Source organism: Bos mutus, chromosome 11, assembly GCF_027580195.1.
Source record: "Bos mutus isolate GX-2022 chromosome 11, NWIPB_WYAK_1.1, whole genome shotgun sequence".
Taxonomy (NCBI): domain Eukaryota; kingdom Metazoa; phylum Chordata; class Mammalia; order Artiodactyla; family Bovidae; genus Bos; species Bos mutus.
The window spans coordinates 92246856-92267190 of NC_091627.1; the positions used below are offsets into that span (position 1 = coordinate 92246856).

The 20335-nt window shown below is 46.7% G+C and overlaps 1 protein-coding gene across 1 annotated transcript in view; it reads left to right on the plus strand.

The window, feature by feature from the left end:
- Nucleotides 1–946: 946 nt before the first annotated feature.
- Nucleotides 947–20335, plus strand: part of XDH (xanthine dehydrogenase) — a 60778-nt gene continuing 41389 nt past the window's right edge. Inside the window, 8 exon segments of the mRNA XM_070379775.1 lie at nt 947–1101; nt 7078–7135; nt 9977–10073; nt 11670–11778; nt 14816–14942; nt 15888–15949; nt 19649–19717; nt 20054–20140. Coding sequence (XP_070235876.1) covers nt 1060–1101; nt 7078–7135; nt 9977–10073; nt 11670–11778; nt 14816–14942; nt 15888–15949; nt 19649–19717; nt 20054–20140 — 651 coding nt within the window. The 5' untranslated portion in view covers nt 947–1059.

Sequence of the window (20335 nt, forward strand, 5' to 3'; positions counted from 1 at the left end):
GGAGACCAGAGAGAATGCTGGTGTGTATGTGCGTGTGTCAGAGACAGAGACAGAGAGCTGTGAGGGGCATTGGGGGGCTGGACTTTAGAGCCCATTGGTGGTGTCAGGTAGGTGATATGCATGTGTGTTTATACCAGGAGTTGATGGAAACTGGATGGGGAAGGTTTTCAGCTCTGTATTAATTTGGCCTATACTATAAGATAGGCATATTTTATTTGGTGCAGTATTTTAAAATATGTTTATGAGTTATTCTGACAGTTTAATCTATGGTGTTTCATGGAGAGAAACAAAAAGGAAATCTCAAAAATGGTTTGTTATAAGGATTATTTTTATTGTGCTGTTGAGAATACATTTGCAACAGAAAAAAAAAGTTCGGTTGTTTGCCAATTTACAAAGCACTTCCCAAATACATCATCTATCCCTCAGCCTTTTGCTCTTGATGTCATTCATTTGCCCATTTACAGATGAAAATCAATGAGTTCTGAAAGTGAGAAGAGACCTGCTGGAGTCAAATGCCAGAGTTTGCATCTGAAGCACTGGACTCTGCCTCTGGTGACTCCAGACTCCTCCAGCTCTGGGAGAGTGAGCCCTCTGTTACGTGCTGAGTCTGGGCCTCTATAACTAAATGGCGAGATGGCAAGTGTGGACTTGCAGGATGTGACTCATCTCTACTGCCGACTGTGACCATGACCATGGCCCCTCTCCCTTCTCTGTCTTCAAGTAGGGGGATGAAGCAGTTGCCATGTGGGTGAGGCCTAAGACACACGGTCGTCTAGCACCAAGGCTGTATCCACTGTGTCTTCCTCTGTGCTCTTGGACACACGTGTTGGGGGTGTGATGAGCTGTGTATGGCTGTTTGGATTTTCATTGATTATGTAAACTGCTGGCTTGTGCCAAGAACTCTCCATTCCCAAAGCTCTGAGCTTGGTCCCTCCCCTGGGCTGACTTCATTTCCTTTTTGGGGGAGGTGTATTTGTCAAGTTGCCGGGCAGTGAGGCAACTGGCAGTGCCTCTTGGGCGTGAGGTACCTGGAGTTCAGGGACCCCCAACCTGTTGACAATGACAGCAGATGAATTGGTTTTCTTTGTGAATGGCAAAAAGGTAAGCAGAAGCTGACTTTTCCTCTGGTTTCCCTGATCCCTGGGAGGAATGTTTGTCCTCTCTATTTTGGGTTCTCACTCACTTGTTCACCTTCTCTCTTTCTCTTCCTTCAAAGCTATTCCTGAATTTGGGGTATCACTGGGGAGAGAAGACTTTCTCGGGTCTAGAACCCAGTCAAGATCTTCATGGGGCAGAGGAGCGATGGGGAGGGAAGAGAGAAGAGGGGTATATGTGAGCACTTCCCTCCTCCAGGCTGCCAGCCTGTAGAGATGCTGGCACCAAGCTCAGAAATGTGGACAGGGTTCTCAGTGAGATTGGAGGTCACCCACCCCACCTGTATTTTGGTGTCTAATCAAATGTATCCTAAGGCTTTTGTTGCTTTCTTTACTGAGAAAAGCAACAGGAATGTGTTTTCTTGTTAATCTCAGGGTATAACGTGTACACAGCTTTGATTCTGAAATTTCATCCATATCATTGTAACAGCTAACTTGCGTGAGGACATATACTGACATCTTGTGGCAAGTCACAATTCTTGTTTCCTGAAAGGGCATGGGTTCCCCACCCCACGCTTGGTTATATGTATAAATATTGCAAACCTCTTACTTTGATAAAAATTGCCCACTTGGATCAACTTCACTGTGTGCATAGGGACCTAGGAAAAGTGGGGATGGAATGGGGCAGAGGAGGGTCTTATGACATGGGTACCAGTCCTTGCAGCACCCGAAGGGTAAGATCTTTGCAAATTTTAAGGCAGTTGGAGAGAGCTGCAAACACATCGCATTGTCTCCCTTGTCGTCCACTTGCCCTCCCTCCTCCTGTGCTGAGGTGCTTGCTTCAGCTCCCTGATTGGGAATGAAGTGGACAGTAAAAGGGTAGCTGTGGTTGTAGATTGAGAATGGCCATGTGGATTTTATGAGCGAGGACCACACCCAGGAGTCAGAGCAGTTTTGTTTCGCAATATTGGCAATTTTAAGTTGAGAAACTAGGCGACTTTGGAGGAAGTTTTCAAGAATTAAAATGCAACTAGTGCTGAAATTGTCGGGTGTGTTTGGGTGACTAGCAGGGGAATGCTGTGAGCTGCTGCAGTGTAAGGGGCTTCCAAGGTGGTCGCATTCACTTTCAGTGGTGTCAGCGGGTGGCCCTGGGGAAGGAGGTCCCCCGCGCTCTTTCGCTCTTTCGGGTGCAGAGTGGTTTCCCTGTGTTGACTTGCTTTCAGGGTTGGCCTCTGACAGCAAACCAAGAGGTAAGGCAAAGCTTCCACGTTGGTGGTTGTAAGATTTCTGCAGCCAAGAATTCCAACAATGCTGTCACACACAGCAGGTACATTGGAGAGATTAAGAAACAGTTGCTGAATAGGTCTTCTTCACGTATTACTTACACAGAGGCATCTTCCGTGGCATTTTTCTAAGTGATTTTTGTAATGGGTGAGCAGCTGGATTCAGTGACTTAACTCAAAGGTTTGATGATTTATGAAGCCATCAATTCATGTGTGACAGTGCAAGGTTCTTGCTTTAGGGATGGTTGCTGCGATGCACCAAATCTAGAAAGCAGCATTTCAAGGTCAGTCTGGTTTGTTGAAAATTGTTTCCCTGTGTATTTTATTTTCACCTTAGGAAAGCAATTTAAAAATTTTAGATGGTCTTTGTAGTAGAGCCTGAAGTCAGGTAGGTTGATTCCTCCAGTTCCATTCTTCTTTCTCAAGATCGCTTTGGCTATTCCTTCCAAACTGTTTCTCTAGCTCTGAAGAATAATAGCTTGATAGGGATTGCATTGAATCTAAAATTTTTGTAAACACGGACTATATTGATTCTTCCAATCCATGAACATGGTATATTTCTCCATCTATTAGTGTCCTCTTTGATTTCTTTCACCAGTGTTTTATAGTTTTCTATATATAGGTCTTTAGTTTCTTTAGGTAGATATATTCCTAAGTATTTTATTCCTTTCTGTTGCAATGGTGAATGGAATTGTTTCAGTAATTTCTCTTTCTGTTTTCTCATTATTAGTGTATAGGAATGCAAGGGATTTCTGTGTGTTGATTTTATCTCCTGCAACTTTACTATAGTCATTGATTATTCTAGTAATTAAAAAAGAATACATTTGAATCAGTTCTAATGAGGTGGATGAAACTGGAGCCTATTATACAGAGTGAAGTAAGCTGAAGGAAAAACATAAATACAGTATACTAACACTGGAATTTAGAAAGATGGTAACAATAACTCTGTCTTCACTCAGCAAAAGAGACACTGATGTATAGAACAGTCTTATGGACTCTGTGGGAGAGGGAGAGGGTGGGAAGATTTGGGAGAATGGCATTGAAACATGTAAATATCATGTAGGAAACGAGAGTCCAGGTTTCTGTGGTGGTGAGAGGGCCTTGGGGAGGGAGGAGGGAGGAGGGTTCGGGATGGGGAACACATGTATACCTGTTTCATTTTGATATTTGGCAAAACTAATCAATTATGTAAAGATTAAAAATAAAATAAAATTAGAAAAAAAAAAAAAAAAAAAAAAAAAAATAAAATAAAAATAAAAATTTTTAGATGGTCTTATGGCATCAAACCCTACCATCTCTTGAAACTTTGACTAGCTCCAGTCTCTGTGATGAATATTGGCACATTTAATTTTGTAAACACGGACTTTTGAGAATCTACTGGAAAGGTGGTGAGGCAAGGCGAGGAGAGAGGAGGTGGAAACAGTGCTGTAAACCTGGACCAACCAAGGAATTCCCAGTCAATAGAGGCGGCTGTTTCTTCGCGATTCTATTCTCAAGGTGGTCTAGATCTCTCTTTACCAGACACTGTGCAAGGAGGTTACCAAAGAAGCTGATGGAACCTGCTGACTCACTCTTAAATGTGCACTTCCTCCTCTTCCTGTTTCAGACCACTGTCTAGGACTCTTGCCTTCACTCACTGTGATCCTGGAGAGGGTGTAAGATACAAATGATCAAATACCTCCAGAGCCTTCTGTGGTGGTGACAGGCCTTGGTGACTATGGCTTCCACTTTCTCTGATTTGAAGTCAGAGTCAAAGGGAAAGAGTTGCCCAGTATTTTGGTATCACTGTAGTGACCATGCTTTTGGCGGGAATCCTTTTTTTTTTTTATGTATTTTTAATAGGAGGATAATTGCTTTACAATGTTGTGTTGGTTTCTGCTGTATGACAACGTGAATCAGCTATAAGTATGCATATATCCCCTCCTTCTTGAGCCTCTCTCCCAACCGCCATCCCACCCCTCTAGGTTGTTACAGTGCACTGAGCTGAGCTCCCTGTGCTATACATCTGCTTCCCACCAGCTATCTACCCACACATGGTAGTGCAGACATGTCAGTGTTGCTGTCTCAATTTGTCCCGCCCTCTGCTTCCTCCACTGTGTCCACACATCCATTCTCTATGTCTGCCTCTCTGCAGTCCATTCTCTGTGTCTGCCTCTCTGCAGTCCATTCTCTGTGTCTGCATCTCTGTTCCTAGCTGTGGGGCGGTTGGGTTGGGGGGGCGGGAGTGCTGTATTCTTGTTATTCAAACAGTCCCTCTCTGGTTAGTGAAGATGTTGACCCCTGGAGAAGTCTAGAAAATTCTGCATGGAGGGCACAGCTGAAAGTGTCCAGGAGTGACGCCCACGAGAAGCAGCAGTCAGTGATAAGTCAACATTCAGTCACCCACCCACCTACTCCCCTTGTTATCAACATTTACAAGCTCCTCCCAGGCCTGAGCCTATGGGACACACAGGCATGAGAGGAATACAGTCTCAAGACCGGGCATTTACCATTTGGGAGCTAATGAACGGGTTGGCAGAGTAGACTGTGATCAGGTAAATTACCATATTCCAAAATGTATTTCAAAGACAAGAATCCCCACAAAATGCTCTTCTTAGATATTCTTAGACCATTTTGTTGGGACATAGTAGGTGCCCAATTAATGTGGAAAGGATGAATGGATGGATATCAAAACCCTGAGAAATCCTCTACTAAAGAAATTTATTTTTCAAACTTTGAACTTTAAAAGTTAAACTTTAAAAAAAAGTTAAACTTAGAAGGAAGTTGCAAGAAGAATACAAAGAAATCTTGCTAAATGAATGCCAACAAAATGATATATAGGTACCTAGATATATAGATCTATAAGTACATAATTTTATATATTTAAATATGTAATTAGTTGGGATGAACATATAAAGTATAAAATTTTCTTTACGAACCATTAAGGATAAATTTCAGATATCATACTTCTTTCTCCCTTAAACTAAGAATAAGGGTATTCTTACATAACCACAATCTGTTTATAAAAATCAGAAATCTAGTGTTACTATATCATTATTATCTAATCTATAGACTTTATGCAGCATGACTCCAATTTTCCTAAAAATGTAATTTATAGCTTTCTCTCCACAACCCGGGACCCAGGATCATGCCTTGTACTTAGTTCTCAAGTCCGTTTTTGTTGTTGTTATTGTTCAGTCACTAACTCATCTCTGACTCTTTGTGACCTTATGGACTGCAGCATGCCAGGCTCCTCTGTTCACCACTATGTCCCAGAGTTTGCTCAAGTTCATGTCCATTGAGTTGATGATGCCATCCAACCTCTGTCTCATCTTATTTGCCCCCTTCTCCTCATGCCCTCAATCTTTCCCAGCATCAGGGTCTTTTCCAATGGATTGGCACTTTGTATCAGGTGGCCAAAGTATTGGGGCTTCAGCTTCAGCATCAGTCCTGCCAATGACTATTCAGGGTTGGTTTCCTTTAAACTTGACTGGTTGGATCTCCTTGCAGTCCAAGGGACTCTCAAGAGTCTTCTCCAACACCACAGTTCAAAAGCATCAATTCTTTGGCACTCAGCCTCCTTTATGGTCCCACTCTCACATTTATACACAACCACTGGAAAAGCCATAGCTTTGACTATACGGACCTTTGTCGGCAAAGTGATGTCTCTGCTTTGTAATACTCTGTCTAGGTTTATCATAGCTTTTCTTCCAAGGAGCAAGTGTCGTTTAATTTCAGATACCTTTTCCTTATAATTCAAGAACATGTAGGACCCCTAGTACAGGTTTCTCTAAAGAAACTCTTATCACACGTCTCTCTGTGTGTGTATGTATGCTAAGTGGCTTCAGTTGTGTCTGATTCTTTGTGAACCTATGAGCTGTAGCAAGCCAGACTCCTCTGTCCATGGGATTCTCCAGGCAAGAATACTGGAGTGGGTTGCCATGCTCTCCTTCAGGGGATCTTCCCGACCCAGGTATCGAACCCTCATCTCTTATGTCTCCTGCATTGGCAGGCAGGTTCTTTACCACTACTGCCACCTGGGAAGCCCCTTATGACATGTGCTCTCCCTTTAATCACCCCAATCATCGAAACCCTATTGTGCTTGATGATGCCAGAGGAGAAGTGAAACAGGTTTTTATAAATTTCCTTCGATGATTTCCATCAGGACCTGGCACTGCACTTTGTAAGACAAGCTTTCTATCTTATTGAACATTCTGTTCATGGGCCTTTGGTTTGAGACTTTTCCTCCATTTCTAACCCGTGTTAGTGCTGTTGATTGTGATAACCCAACTCAAATATACTCTGCTATGATCACAGGCCGACCGAGTCTGGCCATCTACTGCCTAAGAGTCTACTCTCCAGGAGGCAAAGCCAGAGGTCTGTCCCTGGGGTACACAGATGTTATCCAGCAGTTGGAAATGAAATGATATACTTATCTTAAAGGGGACTTTGCCTTGATCAGCCCAGCATGGCAGGTGCCACACCTACGTGTCTGTCATGGGTCCAGAGCCCAACATGAATACAGAATTTTAGAATTTCAGGGTGTCCGTTTGCACACAATTTGGCTTGCAGATAATATGTTCATCTTATGGAATGGTCAAGAAAAGTACCTTCATTTTCATGATATGTTTAACACACCTCCATTACCTCTGCAAATTCTTGGGTGAGACAATGGCTAAGTATGTGTTTGATATAGTTTTCTTTTGTGTTTGTTTTTATAGGTGGTGGAGAAAAATGCAGATCCAGAAACAACCCTTTTGGCCTACCTGAGAAGAAAGTGTATCCTGACTTTGGAGTGAGGATGAGGGAGAGGGGCCACTGGGAACTCATTCTCTGGGCCCTAGGCCATTTGCTAGTAACTGGTCTGGAGGCCATGGAGTACAGAGAAAAGAGTGCTGGATTAGGGCTCTGGATCTCTGCATTTTAGCCACAACTCTGTCACTTGGCAGCTCTCTGACCCCGGGAAGTCATTTGAACTCTGTGGGTCTGAAATTCTCAGCTGCCAAGTAAGAATGTTGTCCTTGATATTCTTCAAGGCCTCTTGCATTTAAGACTCCAGTAACACTGAGGTTTAATCCTGGGCCTATAAAACAAACAGTTCAAAAAGGCCATCCTTAGCCCTGACCAGCTTCATGGCCTTTCTCCTCCCCACCAGGAAGAATGGGTGTGGGGCCTGGCTCAGCGGACCTTTGTTAATGCAGGAATGCGCTTCCCAGGAAGGCTTTCAAGCTCTGCGAAAGGAAAGGGAAACTCAGAGGAGGGGGTATTCTGGGGGAAAGGGATGCCTGAGGTGGGAATCGTGAAGAGGCACCATCCACTGTGGGAGTGGCAGGTGCCGGGAAGCATGGGGTGGGGGACTCCTGGGGGTGGGGTGTTGCTCCGCCCCCAGTGTGGGGAGGGCTTCTGTAAGATCCCGCATCCCTTTTGTTCTTTCGTAGTAGGAAAGGATTCTGAGACCTTGGAACAAAACCAACAGTAAAGACAATAGGAGATAACATCTATTGGGCACTGCCCATGTACAGGCAGAGTGCAGGAGATTTGTGTAGGCTGTCTCACTGACTCCACAGCGATCCCTTTGATAGAGGAGGAAGTGAGGCTGGGAGTGTTCAGGCACCTGCCTCCCCCACATCATGTTTTCTGGACACATGCTGGGAGAGCTGGACTGAAGCCCAGCGCCAAGGTCTGAACCTCCCACCCACCACTGGAAACTTTCTAGGGGTCTGCTGTAGAGTGATGCCCATCCTGACCTCTGTCAACAAACCCTTACAGCTCCCAGAGGTGGGGGTGTCTTGTGGCTCTTTCCAGTGATGTATTTTGGAACAGCAAAAAGGTGTTCGCACCCACAGGAGCGAACCTGGACTCCATGGCCTTCCCTCTTGTTCTTTCACCTCCTATCAGAGAGTGGCTGGCTCTAGTGTACTTTGTCCTGGATTTTTGACCTGGAGGGGGCAGGTCTGGAGGTTCACAGCACATGGACCTGATGGTATTTTTGTAGAGGCAGAGTCACTCAGCAGGATGAGGGAACTGCACGAAATTCCATTTCCAGCCCATCTACCTAGGCAGCCTGGAAAGAGAGGCTCATTCTTAGATTCTTGGCATCAATTTTAGTTTTCTAATAAGGTTGTAAAGACCCAGCAGGCTCAGAAGTTCCTGATCATAGCATTGGTTGGTTTAAATGCCGAATCTCAAATAAAATCCAACCCTGAAAGATAGCTTCATGTAAATATGAAGTCCTTGTGGCTTGTTGCTGCCTGTGTTAAGAGTTTATTTGTCAGAGTTCCAGGCAAGAGAGAAGACTCTAAACTTGACTTCTACCTTGGCTTCCAGAAAGATCCCCAGGCTAGCAGAAGACCTCTAGACTACTTTGGGCTGCTTCCTTTCATCCTCATGAGCCCCTAGAATGATCTCAACTGCTAATCTCATAGGTCCAGATTAGTGAAAGGAAAAACTCTAGATCTAGAAAGCCCTCTTCAGCTGTACCTTAAAAGAGGCAGCAGCATGGTGAAGGAGGAGGCCCCAAATCCAGAATCAGAGGACTGTGTTTGGGCCCTAACACTCAAAGTAACTGACTGTTACCTTGAAGGGCTCACATTACGTCTTGGGTCTCAGTCTTTCCTCCTTCTTTCCTTCCTTCCCTCCCTCCCTCCTTTCTTTCTTTCTTTCATTTCACTGTTTCTTACAGCAGTTCCTGCCCTACTCACTAACCAAATTATTGTGAACATCAAACATGGGTATGAATGCTTTCCAAGTAGAAGATGCTCTATCATTGTTAGTTATTAACTTTATCTTAAAATTAGGGAAATAGCCAGGAGATAAGATACCCAGCTCTCTCCATCTTTAGCAGGAAGCTGAAAGGCTTGGAGGCCTGGGGGCTTGAGGGAGAAGCAGCAGTGGAGCTTGTGTGTCCCATGGGAAAGAGGCCACCATAATTACTGTTCTCCAAAGCAGCCTATTAGTTAGGCACTTTTCCAACTTCAAAAAGTATCAGAGTCTTAATTTCTCCCAGGACATAAGCGATGTCTCCAATATTGGCTTTTGACCCCAAAATATCCTCATTTTAATTTCCTTTCACATATCTTATGGGATGGATATTCAGAAGCCCTTAATGCAGCTCTAATTTTTGTCCCCAGACTTCATCAGTCCAAGAGGTTTGGCGAGGGAATGAGGGAAGCCAAACTCAGCAAGTCCTATACTGGCCTGAGTGGCTTCACTGCATGTCCAGCTGGGGTGATGAGGGTTGCCCCACATGCTCCATCTTTGAGGCACCTGATTCACCTGCTCAGTGAGCCGACCAGTTTGGGGGCCTGTTAAGGCCACACCTAGAAGACTGTGATCCCAAGAAGATCTCCAGGTATAGAGAGCAGTGGTGCTCCAGTCCCAGGGGAATGACACGTGGGCCAGGGCCTTTCCTCCTCTGCAAGTGGAGCTGGCCCCATCCCTGCCTCCCCGGGCTGCAGGGCAGCCTCTCTGAGTGGGAGGCTGTTTGGGCCTCGGGGCTGAGGGCCCTGAGCCGTGTGCAGATGGATGGCTGTTCACTTGCAGCTCAGCCCAGGCATTTCCCAGCAGCCCAACAAAGACTTTTTTCTTTGAGTTCATATTCCTTAACCCTTGACTTTCCAGTGGGGCTGAGAGGAACCAAGCTGGGCTGTGGAGAAGGGGGCTGTGGGGCTTGTACAGTGATGCTTTCCAAGTATGATCGTCTCCAAGACAAGATCATGTATCCTTTGCTTGCTGGCTGGTTGCCTTTGGGGACTAGGATGCAGGGGTCAGCTTTTGAATGATGGTGTATCTGTGTGTATCTGTGTGCATGTGTGTGTCTGTATGTGTGTGTATGCACACATGTGGGTAAATCCCTGTGTTCCTGAATAGGCTTTGATCATGACCAGGGATATAATAGAATGATTTCTTAGGGAGCATCTTCCTGGCTTTTAAATATGGACAAGATTCTCCACTGCTGATAAAATGAGCTTTCTAAAATTCAGACTCATTTCACATCCCATGAAATCCTTCAATAGGCCTCCATTGCCCCCAATCTAAGTCCAATTTTTTTGCTCAACATGTGAGGTCTTTCAATTTGCCCCACCTTTCCTCTCCAGTTTTCTTTCTCTCCATGGGTCCAGCACTCCGCTCATGCAGAAACAGATATGAACTACCAATGCTCCATGTCCACTCATTTCTTGGTCTCTGCACAAGCTGTTTCCCATCTTGAATGTCCTTTTTTCAAGGACTTCTCTACCTGACTAACTCTTATTAACACCTTAGGACTGGGCAAAATACCACCTCCTCCAGGAAGACTTCCTTGACCTCCTAAGATTGGGTTGGGAGCCCTTTGTGCTGGTTCTTTGGTGCCACGTGCACAGCCCTCCTGCAACCCTTTACCATAAGATATTTAAACTGCATCTTCACGCTGGTTTCTGCTTTCCTGAGTTGAAGGCAAGCTATTAAAGGACAGAGGTTTTGTCTGATTCACCTTAATTTCCTCAGCCCTCAGCAGGGTGCCTGGTATAAGGTTGGTCTTCAGTAACTGATGTTGGTTGCATGAGTGAGTGAGAGATGAGTAAAAGGATGGAGGTGGGGAAGCTCTAAGGGCTATTCATCTGGGGATTTTTGCCTCCCTCTTTGAATGGGAGAAATGGAGGTGAATGAAAGCAGAGAAGCAAAAGTGACAGGAGGTTCTGAAATTGAAGTGGCTAAGGGCCTCCCTAGTAGCTCAGCTGGTAAAGGATCTTCCTGCAACGCAGTTTGATTCCTGGATTGGGAAGATCTCCTGGAAAAGGGATAGGCTACCCACTCTAATATTCTTAGGCTTCCCTGGTGGCTCAGACTGTAAAGAATCTGCCTGCAATGCAGGAGACTTGGGTTAGATCCCTGGGTTGGGACGATTCCCTAGAAGAGGGCATGGCAGCTCACTCCAGTATTCTTGCCTGAAGAATCCCCGTGGACAGAGTAGCCTGGCGGGCTACAGTCCATGGGATCACATGACTGAGCAACTAAGCACATAGAGAAAAAGGGACCTCCCAGAGGCTTCCTCTTAGCTCAGCCTCCAGGATCTACCTGAGTAAGAGGCAGCTGAAAGTGCCCCTGGCTTCCATGCTCCAGCCCAGAGGCCTAGGGTGCACCAGCGTGACCCCACAGGACACTGGAGGGGCTCGGGCCCTGGCCTGGGTAGAGAGATGAGGATACCTGTGGAAAAGAGAACATAATGTAGAGTGAGGAGAAGTGACACAAGCATCACAAATCTCCCAAACCCTGCACTCGGGTCTGCTCTGATGGCCTAAATGGTCAATGGGATGACCTTAATCTGGGGTTCCAGCCACTTTTCTGCCAATGCCTGCCTGGCTCCCATCTGCACCTTGCACCACGTGGCTGTGACGACTGTGGAAGGAATTGGAAGCACCAAGACGAGGCTGCATCCTGTGCAGGTAACCAGAGGCTCTTCCCAAGGCTGCAGACTTGCTCTGGATTGCTGGGATGAGGATTGCAGCCTGAGGCAAGGATGCATTCTGGCCAGCCACCCCCCTCAATTCCTTGTGGAGGTCAGGAGCTAGCTGTGAGGTGGCAAGAGGAGACACCCGAGCCTGAAGCTCTCTCCTGTGTTTGAGTGGCTGGTGACATTGCATGGCCCCGTGGGAATCAAGAGATCAACTGGATCTGGTGGCTGGAGGTCTAGCTGTACCAGAGCTGGGGGGAGGAGGGGCAGAGGACCTTCCTCTCTGTGCCCAAGTGTGCTTAGGAAGCCCCCTGCCTTCTCGGATTGAAGATTCCAAATGCTGTGTGCCTTTGATCAAAAGCCCACCTACTCCCTGCTCCCTCCCACAGGAATTCCATTGCACCTCTCACCTCCCTCCCACAGATCACCCAGACACAGGCTCATTAAAATGGCGGTTAGCAAGGGCTGAGTCAGGGACACATGGGTGTCTGACCAAGGCTTTCTCCCTGATGGTATAGAGCACCTGATGATGGGTTGGGATTGGGAACTCTTTGGGCAAGAGTGGGCAGTAGTCAGGGTTCTGTGGAGTGAGAAAGGATGTTCATAGACTAGGTGGAAGAGGGCCCACACGGGAACAGAGCACAGTGGAAGGAAAGGCCACTGTTCCCAGTGCTCATGTTAAACTGAGGTCTTTGGGAGGGTGTAATCACAGAAAGTGTCTGAGCTAGACCCTTTTCTTAATATTCCCTGTACCATATCATTCGGATCTTGTCTTCCTTGCATCCCTGACATGAATCCTGGAGCCAGGGCTGCCAGTTGAGCAAGCCAATTATACCCCGAGATGGAGCATCTTGGACCAGTCATAGTGGGGTGAGGTGGTATTACATCAGAGTGGGGCGAGGTGGTATTACGTCACCTGTGTGGCTTCGCTTCCTAGGCAGGAAAGTGGTAGGTTACTAAACTTCTCCAACTTGCAGCAGGGGTGAGAGGGTTAATGAGGGCTTGTAATTTACTTTGAAACAAATAGACGAAAGAAAGAAGGAACTATTTAAACACAGGGATCACATCCGTAGAATCAGGGGAAAGCCCTCCCTTTCCAATGGTACAGAGCCTTATTCCCGATGCACTTCTTTTGGCTCCAGATAAGCTTAGATTCCATTTTCCCTTGTCCGTTTGCATTTTCCTCTGGGATTCTATGACACCACATTTCCCCCTCCCTCCGTGGTGGAACCATGTGCAGCCCCTCCTCAGCTCAGTCCCTGACCGCTGCAGCGCCCTGGGTTCTGGCCTGGGCCCAGTCCCTTCTCCACCTTCATACTCTCCCGACATGAGTTTAAGGCCATCTCCATATCTTCAGGTTCAACCTCTCCTCAGAAATCAGACTCCGATTTCCAGCTGCCTACTTGAATCACTAGATGGATGTCTGATCTCAGACTTAACAAAAACTCTATTTCCTCTCAACTTCGTTCTCCTCTGGTCTTCCTCCGTCTGAGTCAATGGCAAAGCATCCACCCAATTGCTCACGACAAAAATCTAGGAGTCCCCTGTGATGTTTGCATTCCCTACACCCAGTCCATCCAGAAGTAATAGCTACTCTGCCTCCAGACTTTACAATGATTCTTCATTTGTTTCTCTGTCTCCCCTACTACTGTTTCATCCAAGTCACATCCCCTCCCGCCTAGGCCACGTCAGTGTCACGATCCCCTGTGTCTGCTCATGCCCCCACAGCCATTCTCTACTCAACAGCTAGAGTGATTCTTTAAAAACACAAATTCAATCATATCAAGCCCTGCTGAAATTCTCCTAAAGGCTTCCTGTCATCCCACCCAGAATCACAGTCAGGATCCCTAATCCTGGCTGTGAAGAGCTGCAGCTCTGGCTGCTTCCTATTCCCCCAGCTGACATCTCTCGTCCCAGGGTTCCACCTGTCCCGGCCTTTCAGCAGATTTTCACACTGTCTGTGCTCAGAGCCTTTTTACTCACTGTTCCTTCTGCCTGGGTAACTTACTTCCTTGTTCCAAATCAAGTTCACCTTAAAGGTCGCTTTATCAGAATGGCCCTTCTGACCACTCCAAATAGCCACTAGTCACTCTGAGTCATGTCATCTTGTACTAATTCTCTATATAGCACCAACCTGCACCTCGAATTTTCTTCTTTGTTTTTGTCAGTATTTCCCCCACAAGGATGTGAGCTTCATGAGACCAGGGACTTCATCTCTCTTCTACATGCTCCATCCCCAGGGCCTATACTATGCCTGGCACATAACAGATTCTCAGTAAATACTTCTCAAATGAATGACTATCTGTGCTAACATTCTAGCAATTTTACTTGACGTACATTCCGAGAGAGATTTCCAAGAGATTAAAAACTAATGTAGATGAGGAGAATTCCGTTGTAATAAAGATCTGGCAGGTCTGAAAACTCTGTGATATTCAATGCTTTCAGTGAATTCTATAGCACACATTCCCCAATTCTTAAATCTCCATCCATTGGACTTCAAGAATTGCCTTCACTTAAGAATACAGAGTCGTTCTAATTTGGAATAAAATGCATTCATCTGGTTGATTTTGGATTGTGGGGTAGTGTAGTTGAAAGAACCTGACACAGTTCTTGCATTCCCCACGTGCGATCTTACGCACATACGTAAATCTCTTAAATCTTCCTCCTCTGTCTTTAGTGAAGAGAGTGGTTCTAATTGCTGCTGTTCTTTGAGGGGGGTGTTCTATTTATAACTGCCACTGGTTGACTCCCTACTCTGTGCTAGGTATGATGGCTAAGCATTTTACATGAATGATCTCACTGAATTCTCAGCACAGTTCTGGAGATAAGTGCTAGGGTAGCGCTAAACAAACGGACAAGGTTTAGGGAGGCTTGGTAACCCAGCCGAGGTCACAGCTGGTAAGTGGGGACACTTGGGTTTGACTTTGGGCAGCGCAGACCGTCAACGCGGGCTGTCTTCAGTTGAGTCACGTAGGGAGCCTGGCAGGGGTTCTGTCAACACAGGTGTCTATGTCATCTGCCCCTTTTAGGAGAGAATCGCCAAAAGTCACGGCTCTCAGTGTGGGTTCTGCACCCCCGGCATCGTCATGAGCATGTACACACTGCTTCGGAATCAGCCCGAGCCCACTGTTGAAGAAATCGAGGATGCTTTCCAAGGTATGGGCCTTGTGCAGGGCCCAGGAGCCAAAGGGGCAAGTGGGTTTCTGAGGAGGGTAGGGCAGGGGCAGAGTGCAAGCCAGTAATGAACTAGAATTTCCAGGAACTTTTGAGGGAAAGGCTCAGGCTATCCCATCATGGTAGCTAAGATTTACTGGGAAATTGGCCCTATCTTAATTTGAAGAGCACTTGGTTGGTTTGAAGACTTTCTGGGTTCTCCTGCCTTGGTGTCCATCTTCCTGCACTGTCTTCCTGACCCCACTCTGTGCTGGGAAGGGTGACCTTGAGTGGCTGGCGTGGGAGGAGATCATCTGTGAAATTGCACGGAAGCCAATGACATGGCATCTGCCCTGGCAGCTTCCCCAGAGCAGGGTTCCATGGGGCAAAGGCCATGTATGAGGAAGGCGGCCCTGATTCTCAGTCTTGGGCAGGGACTGGCTCCCCACTTTGCCTTCTGCGAATGGACCCAGGTGGCTGGACCTGCTATGTCTTCCTCTGAATTGAATAGAGAAGGCTTCCCATCCATTCAATTTCTTTCAGTGCATCATTTATTCCAGTCAGTTATATGAAGTCTGGTCATATGTCAGGCACTAAACAGGGTACAAGGACACAGGAATGGAAGATAGCCCCTCTCCTCAAGGAGTCCATGTTCAGAAGGGGAAGAGAGTTTATAGTTTGATAAGCTCACTGATAAAGCTTTGACTAGGAGTCACCATGGGAGGACTTAGGGGGGGGCACTCAATTCAGTCTAAGCATTCTAAAAAGGCTTCTTGGAAGAAGTGGTAGATGTTTGGAAGTCAGGGGTACAAGTAAGAGGAGGATCATTCCAAGTAAAGAAAATAGAATATGTAAAGAGAGCATTTAACTGAGCTGGGAGCAAAGCCACAAACCCCTTAGCTGCCCTGGGGCCAGTGCTGACATTGCAGGTTTTTCCTCCGCCCACAGGAAACTTATGCCGCTGTACAGGCTACAGACCCATCCTCCAGGGCTTCCGGACCTTTGCCAAGGTGAGTGGGGGCTCTGGGACAGCAGTGGCCCAGTTCCTGAAGCAGCAACACTCAGGAATCACAGTTGGGAGCGATGCCAAGGGCATCTGGGTTACAGAGAAAAAAGATAAGTTGACCAGCTGGCAGGAACTTCTGCTGTAGGTACCTGGCAAGGACGCTGGGCTCTGCCATTCTTTTTTGGGGTGTGGGGGGAAGTGGTGGTTCTCATCAATAGACCAGAGACTTTCCTTCCAGGAAAGGCCTGGAGAGCTGGCTCCTGAAAGAGACACGCCACCTAAGAGTAAACTTCCTCCAGGGCATTCGGGCTTGGCATCCTGCCTTGGTGTCTGGCATGCTCAGCCATGGTGCAGGTGCTGAATGTGACATTTAGTAACAACCCAGCCTGACTCAGCACTCGCGTCCCTCCTCCCTTGCCATCCAGGCTGCTTTCTGCAGCTGGCACTCTCCCGGATTTACGAAACTGCTGATTAGATCTCTAGATAGTGTGTGAAGCCCTGCAGTATTCATATAACTCTGAGTGAGAAACCACAGCTGGGATGAACAGGCACCGATTACATAAATGTAGCACACACACCTGCCATATGGTAGGGAGGACCGAGAGCTGGCTTCCCCTTTCTTTGCTTAATCTCCTCAGATTTCACCTGATTCCCCAAATGGGTCAAGTTGATCCTAACTCCTATCAAACTGTCTCATCTCAGTTTGATTCTGGGTTGAGGGGAGAGTCACAGACTCCTGTGTCTTTCACTGACCTTAGAGTTGGTACAGTGCAAAAAAAGGAGTATTGTGTCCAAATAGTCCAAAAGGGTGGAGGTGGGACTTCTAAGGATGGGAAACAGCACACCCTGGTGAATGCTGTTGATATTGAGGAACCAGGAAGTATGAATTTAAATGAAAGTGATTGAAAGCTTAGATTCAGTCTGCAGACCTGGGTTCAAATCCCATTCCATCACTTAATTGATACATGATATTGGGCAAATTTCCTCATTTCTAAAATAGGGATTATAATAATACCTACCTTAAAGTGCTTGTGGAAAGAACTCCTTGTAAAGCTCTTAGAACAGTGCCTGGCAGATCCTACATTTTCAGTAAACGGCAATATAAATTATGATGCTGGTACGTTTTTTCCCGTTACCCAACATTTAATCTTCATGTGCTGCTTAGGCTTCCCTGAGAACCATGGATTGTTAATCTTGTCCATGTATTTATTTCGTAGGAGGCTTCTCAAAGAAAGATAATCTGACCAGTCCTCCTAGTTTCTCAAAAGAGAAGGACTTTTGGGTGTAGCTGGAAAGTATCCTCCTTCTGAGAGTCAGAGTTTTATCATTGTTGAGATGTCTCCTAAGCCCCCTTTATAGCCATACCTCCCTCAATCCTGCTGCCTGGCATGTAGAGCAGAGTCAAGTAGAGCTGGGTGCTTTAAGTAGCCCAGGTGACCGGCACACAGAGTGTGCTCAGAAGCTCATGCATGTTACTCACTGGAGCCCCCAAGGCCCTCTTCAGAGCCTTTTAACTCTTGTTTTACACACAGTTCTGACAAACTCAGGTATCTAGTTTACATGGCCACACTGGAAAAGAGTGAGGAAGGTATGCTATAGGAAGGCAGCCCGTTCACAGCAAGAAATGATAACAAAGAAGGAAATGAGGAATCATAAAAATAATCTTGAGCCTAATCATTTTAGCCTGGACTTCTCAGGTGGCACAGTGGTAAAGAATCTGCCTGCCAATGCAGGACATGCAAGAGATGCATGTTTGATCTCTGGGTTGGGAAGATCCCCTGGAGGAAGAAATGGCAACGTATTCCAGTATTCTTGTCTAGAAAAGTCCATGGATAGAGGAATCTGATGGGTTACAGTCCATAGGGTTGCAAAGAGTCGGACGTGACTGAGAGACTGAGCATGCACACACCCAGAAAGGGGAAATCTCTCTGGGGAAAAACCCTAATCTTATCCAACCTCAGCAGACCTTGAGGGCAGTGACACATAATCGTACATCACAACAAATTATGTCATAAAAAAAATCAGTGAATTATTAAGAAAAAATATCTAAGTAAGAATATGCTGGTACTTTAATTATTTGTGAAACATACTTTTGTGAAATACATCCTCCCCAACAGGGATCAGGCGAGAGAGGCTGTTGTCTTACTGTATGCAGGGCCTAGTATTCCCCTACATTACTCCTTCTCCAAAAAGAGAGATGAGAAGAGGCCCTCTTCTTTCTGTCCAAACACAGAGGGGAAAGGCAAAGTGTTGTTTAGTCTCGAAGTCATGTTCGATTCTTTGTGACCCCATGGACTGCAGCATACCAGGCTTCCCTGTCCTTCACTCTATCTCCTGGCGTTTGCTCAAACTCATGTCCATTGAGTCACTGATGCCATCCAACCATCTCATCCTCTGTCACTCCCTTCTCCTCTTGCCCTGAATCTTTCCCAGCATCAGGTCTTTTCCAGTGAGTCGGCTCCTCATGTCAAGTGTCCAAAGTATTGGAGCTTCAGCCTCAGTCCTTCTAATGAATGTTCAGGGTTGATTTCCTTTAGGATTGACTGGTTTGATCTCTTTGCAGGGACTCTCAAGAGTAGTGGGGGGGAGGGTAGAAAATAGACAGCTCTGAGATCCAGGGGTAAAGTAGTGACTACAGGAGGGGTCTGCCAGCAGGGTGGTTGAGGCAAGCCTGAGAATTCTTGCAGGTTTCCAAAGGACCTTCAGCCTCCTTGGCCCTCTGAGAACTTCTTCAGGGACACTGATGAGCTGCGACACATCGTTTAGTAAATGGTGGCATGAACGCTGTCTTCCATGATTCATGTAGAGAAAGGTTCCTCCCGACTACTCCCCTAGGAGCTGGCTGCTCTGGAAATGTGTCTAGGACTGAGCCTGGGAGTTTTCCCCACTCTTGTAGAACTCCACGATTCTATAGTGTCTTCTGGGGCCCTGAGCTGAGACTTCTGCCTCCTTAGGGCAGATCAGTCAGGTAAACACTCCCTTTCCCACCTTCAGTGCATTGGTTTGGGGATGTAGCAATCTGGGCCATAGTCTGTGCTCCGTCATTGGCACCTTGAGAGGTCTTGAACAAGTCCTCTGTCCATAGGTGTTGAGTCAGCAGACCTGTACATACCCTCCCGAACAGGTCCATGGTGAGGAATAAAGAGTGTGAACTTTCTGGCAAGAAGTGCCTGATAAGGAGTGAGAGGCTGTCAGGCACATCCCTGACCCAGTTCTGGTCCTAGACATCTTTGGCAGGAGCCCCACAAAGACTCCAGCCTGGGAGGTGCCCAGGACTTGATGGTTTAGAAGTAGAGGCATGAGCGCTGTGAGAACCAATGGGAATTTCTCTCGGGAGGCTTCCTCAGGAAGCAGTACTGAAGCAGGAAAGTGAGCACAAAAAGATGTTTTGATAAAATAGGACCTAGGTTTTATGGAGAAATTTTCTTAAAATTAAATTTCTCTGTTACTTCCAGGAGAGATCCTGTTTACATATCCTCAAGTTATTTAATCTATATTTATCAAATGAGAGAAAGTAGCTAAAGCAGAGGCCCTCCCTATGGGCAGAGGCAAGTGGGCTGTGGGGGTGCAGTATCTGCTGCTCCTCTAGATGCTGGGGTGGGCTTCAAACCCAGGTTTCATTTGACAGGAATAATCTAGGTTCTTTAGCTTCTGTGAAAACTCTGCAAATATCTTTGTGTGACATTTGTGATCATTTCTCTAGAATGGTGGATGCTGTGGAGGAAATGGGAACAACCCAAACTGCTGCATGAACCAGAAGAAAGACCACACGGTAAGTGGGTCTTTTTGGGCTTGGAAGCCTGAGGGCCAACCTCAGGTCAAAGGAGCCAGTGGGCTATCTCCACACTCTGGGCTGTGGCAGCTGGAAGAGGAAACCATTATGTTCAAACTGTGAAGTTGGTGAATGTACACCTTAGCCCTGGATCCTCTGGCAAAACCTCTTTGTCCCTGCTTCCTGGGAGCTACCTCTCCCCCAACCCAACCCCCACCCCAACCAGCCTGCCTGGGGGCTGTGGATGAGCTCACTTGGACAGAGGGCTGGGCCAGCCCTATGGGGCATTTTAATGCAGGGGACAGTGTATCCCTTATCTTCTCCCCTTTCTAGCAGGTTACTCTCTCACCATCTTTATTCAACCCAGAGGAGTTCATGCCCCTGGATCCCACCCAGGAACCCATCTTCCCTCCCGAGTTGCTGGTAGGTGATGCCCCCTGAGCCCCTGGAGACCTGCTGAGTCCCACTAGCACCCACTGGGGTCTTTGTGTCCTCTTTCTCCTCTGGGTTTCAGCCTGAATTTTCCTTTGTTTCTCTTACTCCAGGTCCCTGTGCCGCATGTTCCCACAGGGACCCACACTTCTCCTCTTCACACGTGTTGCTCACATGTGAGAAGTG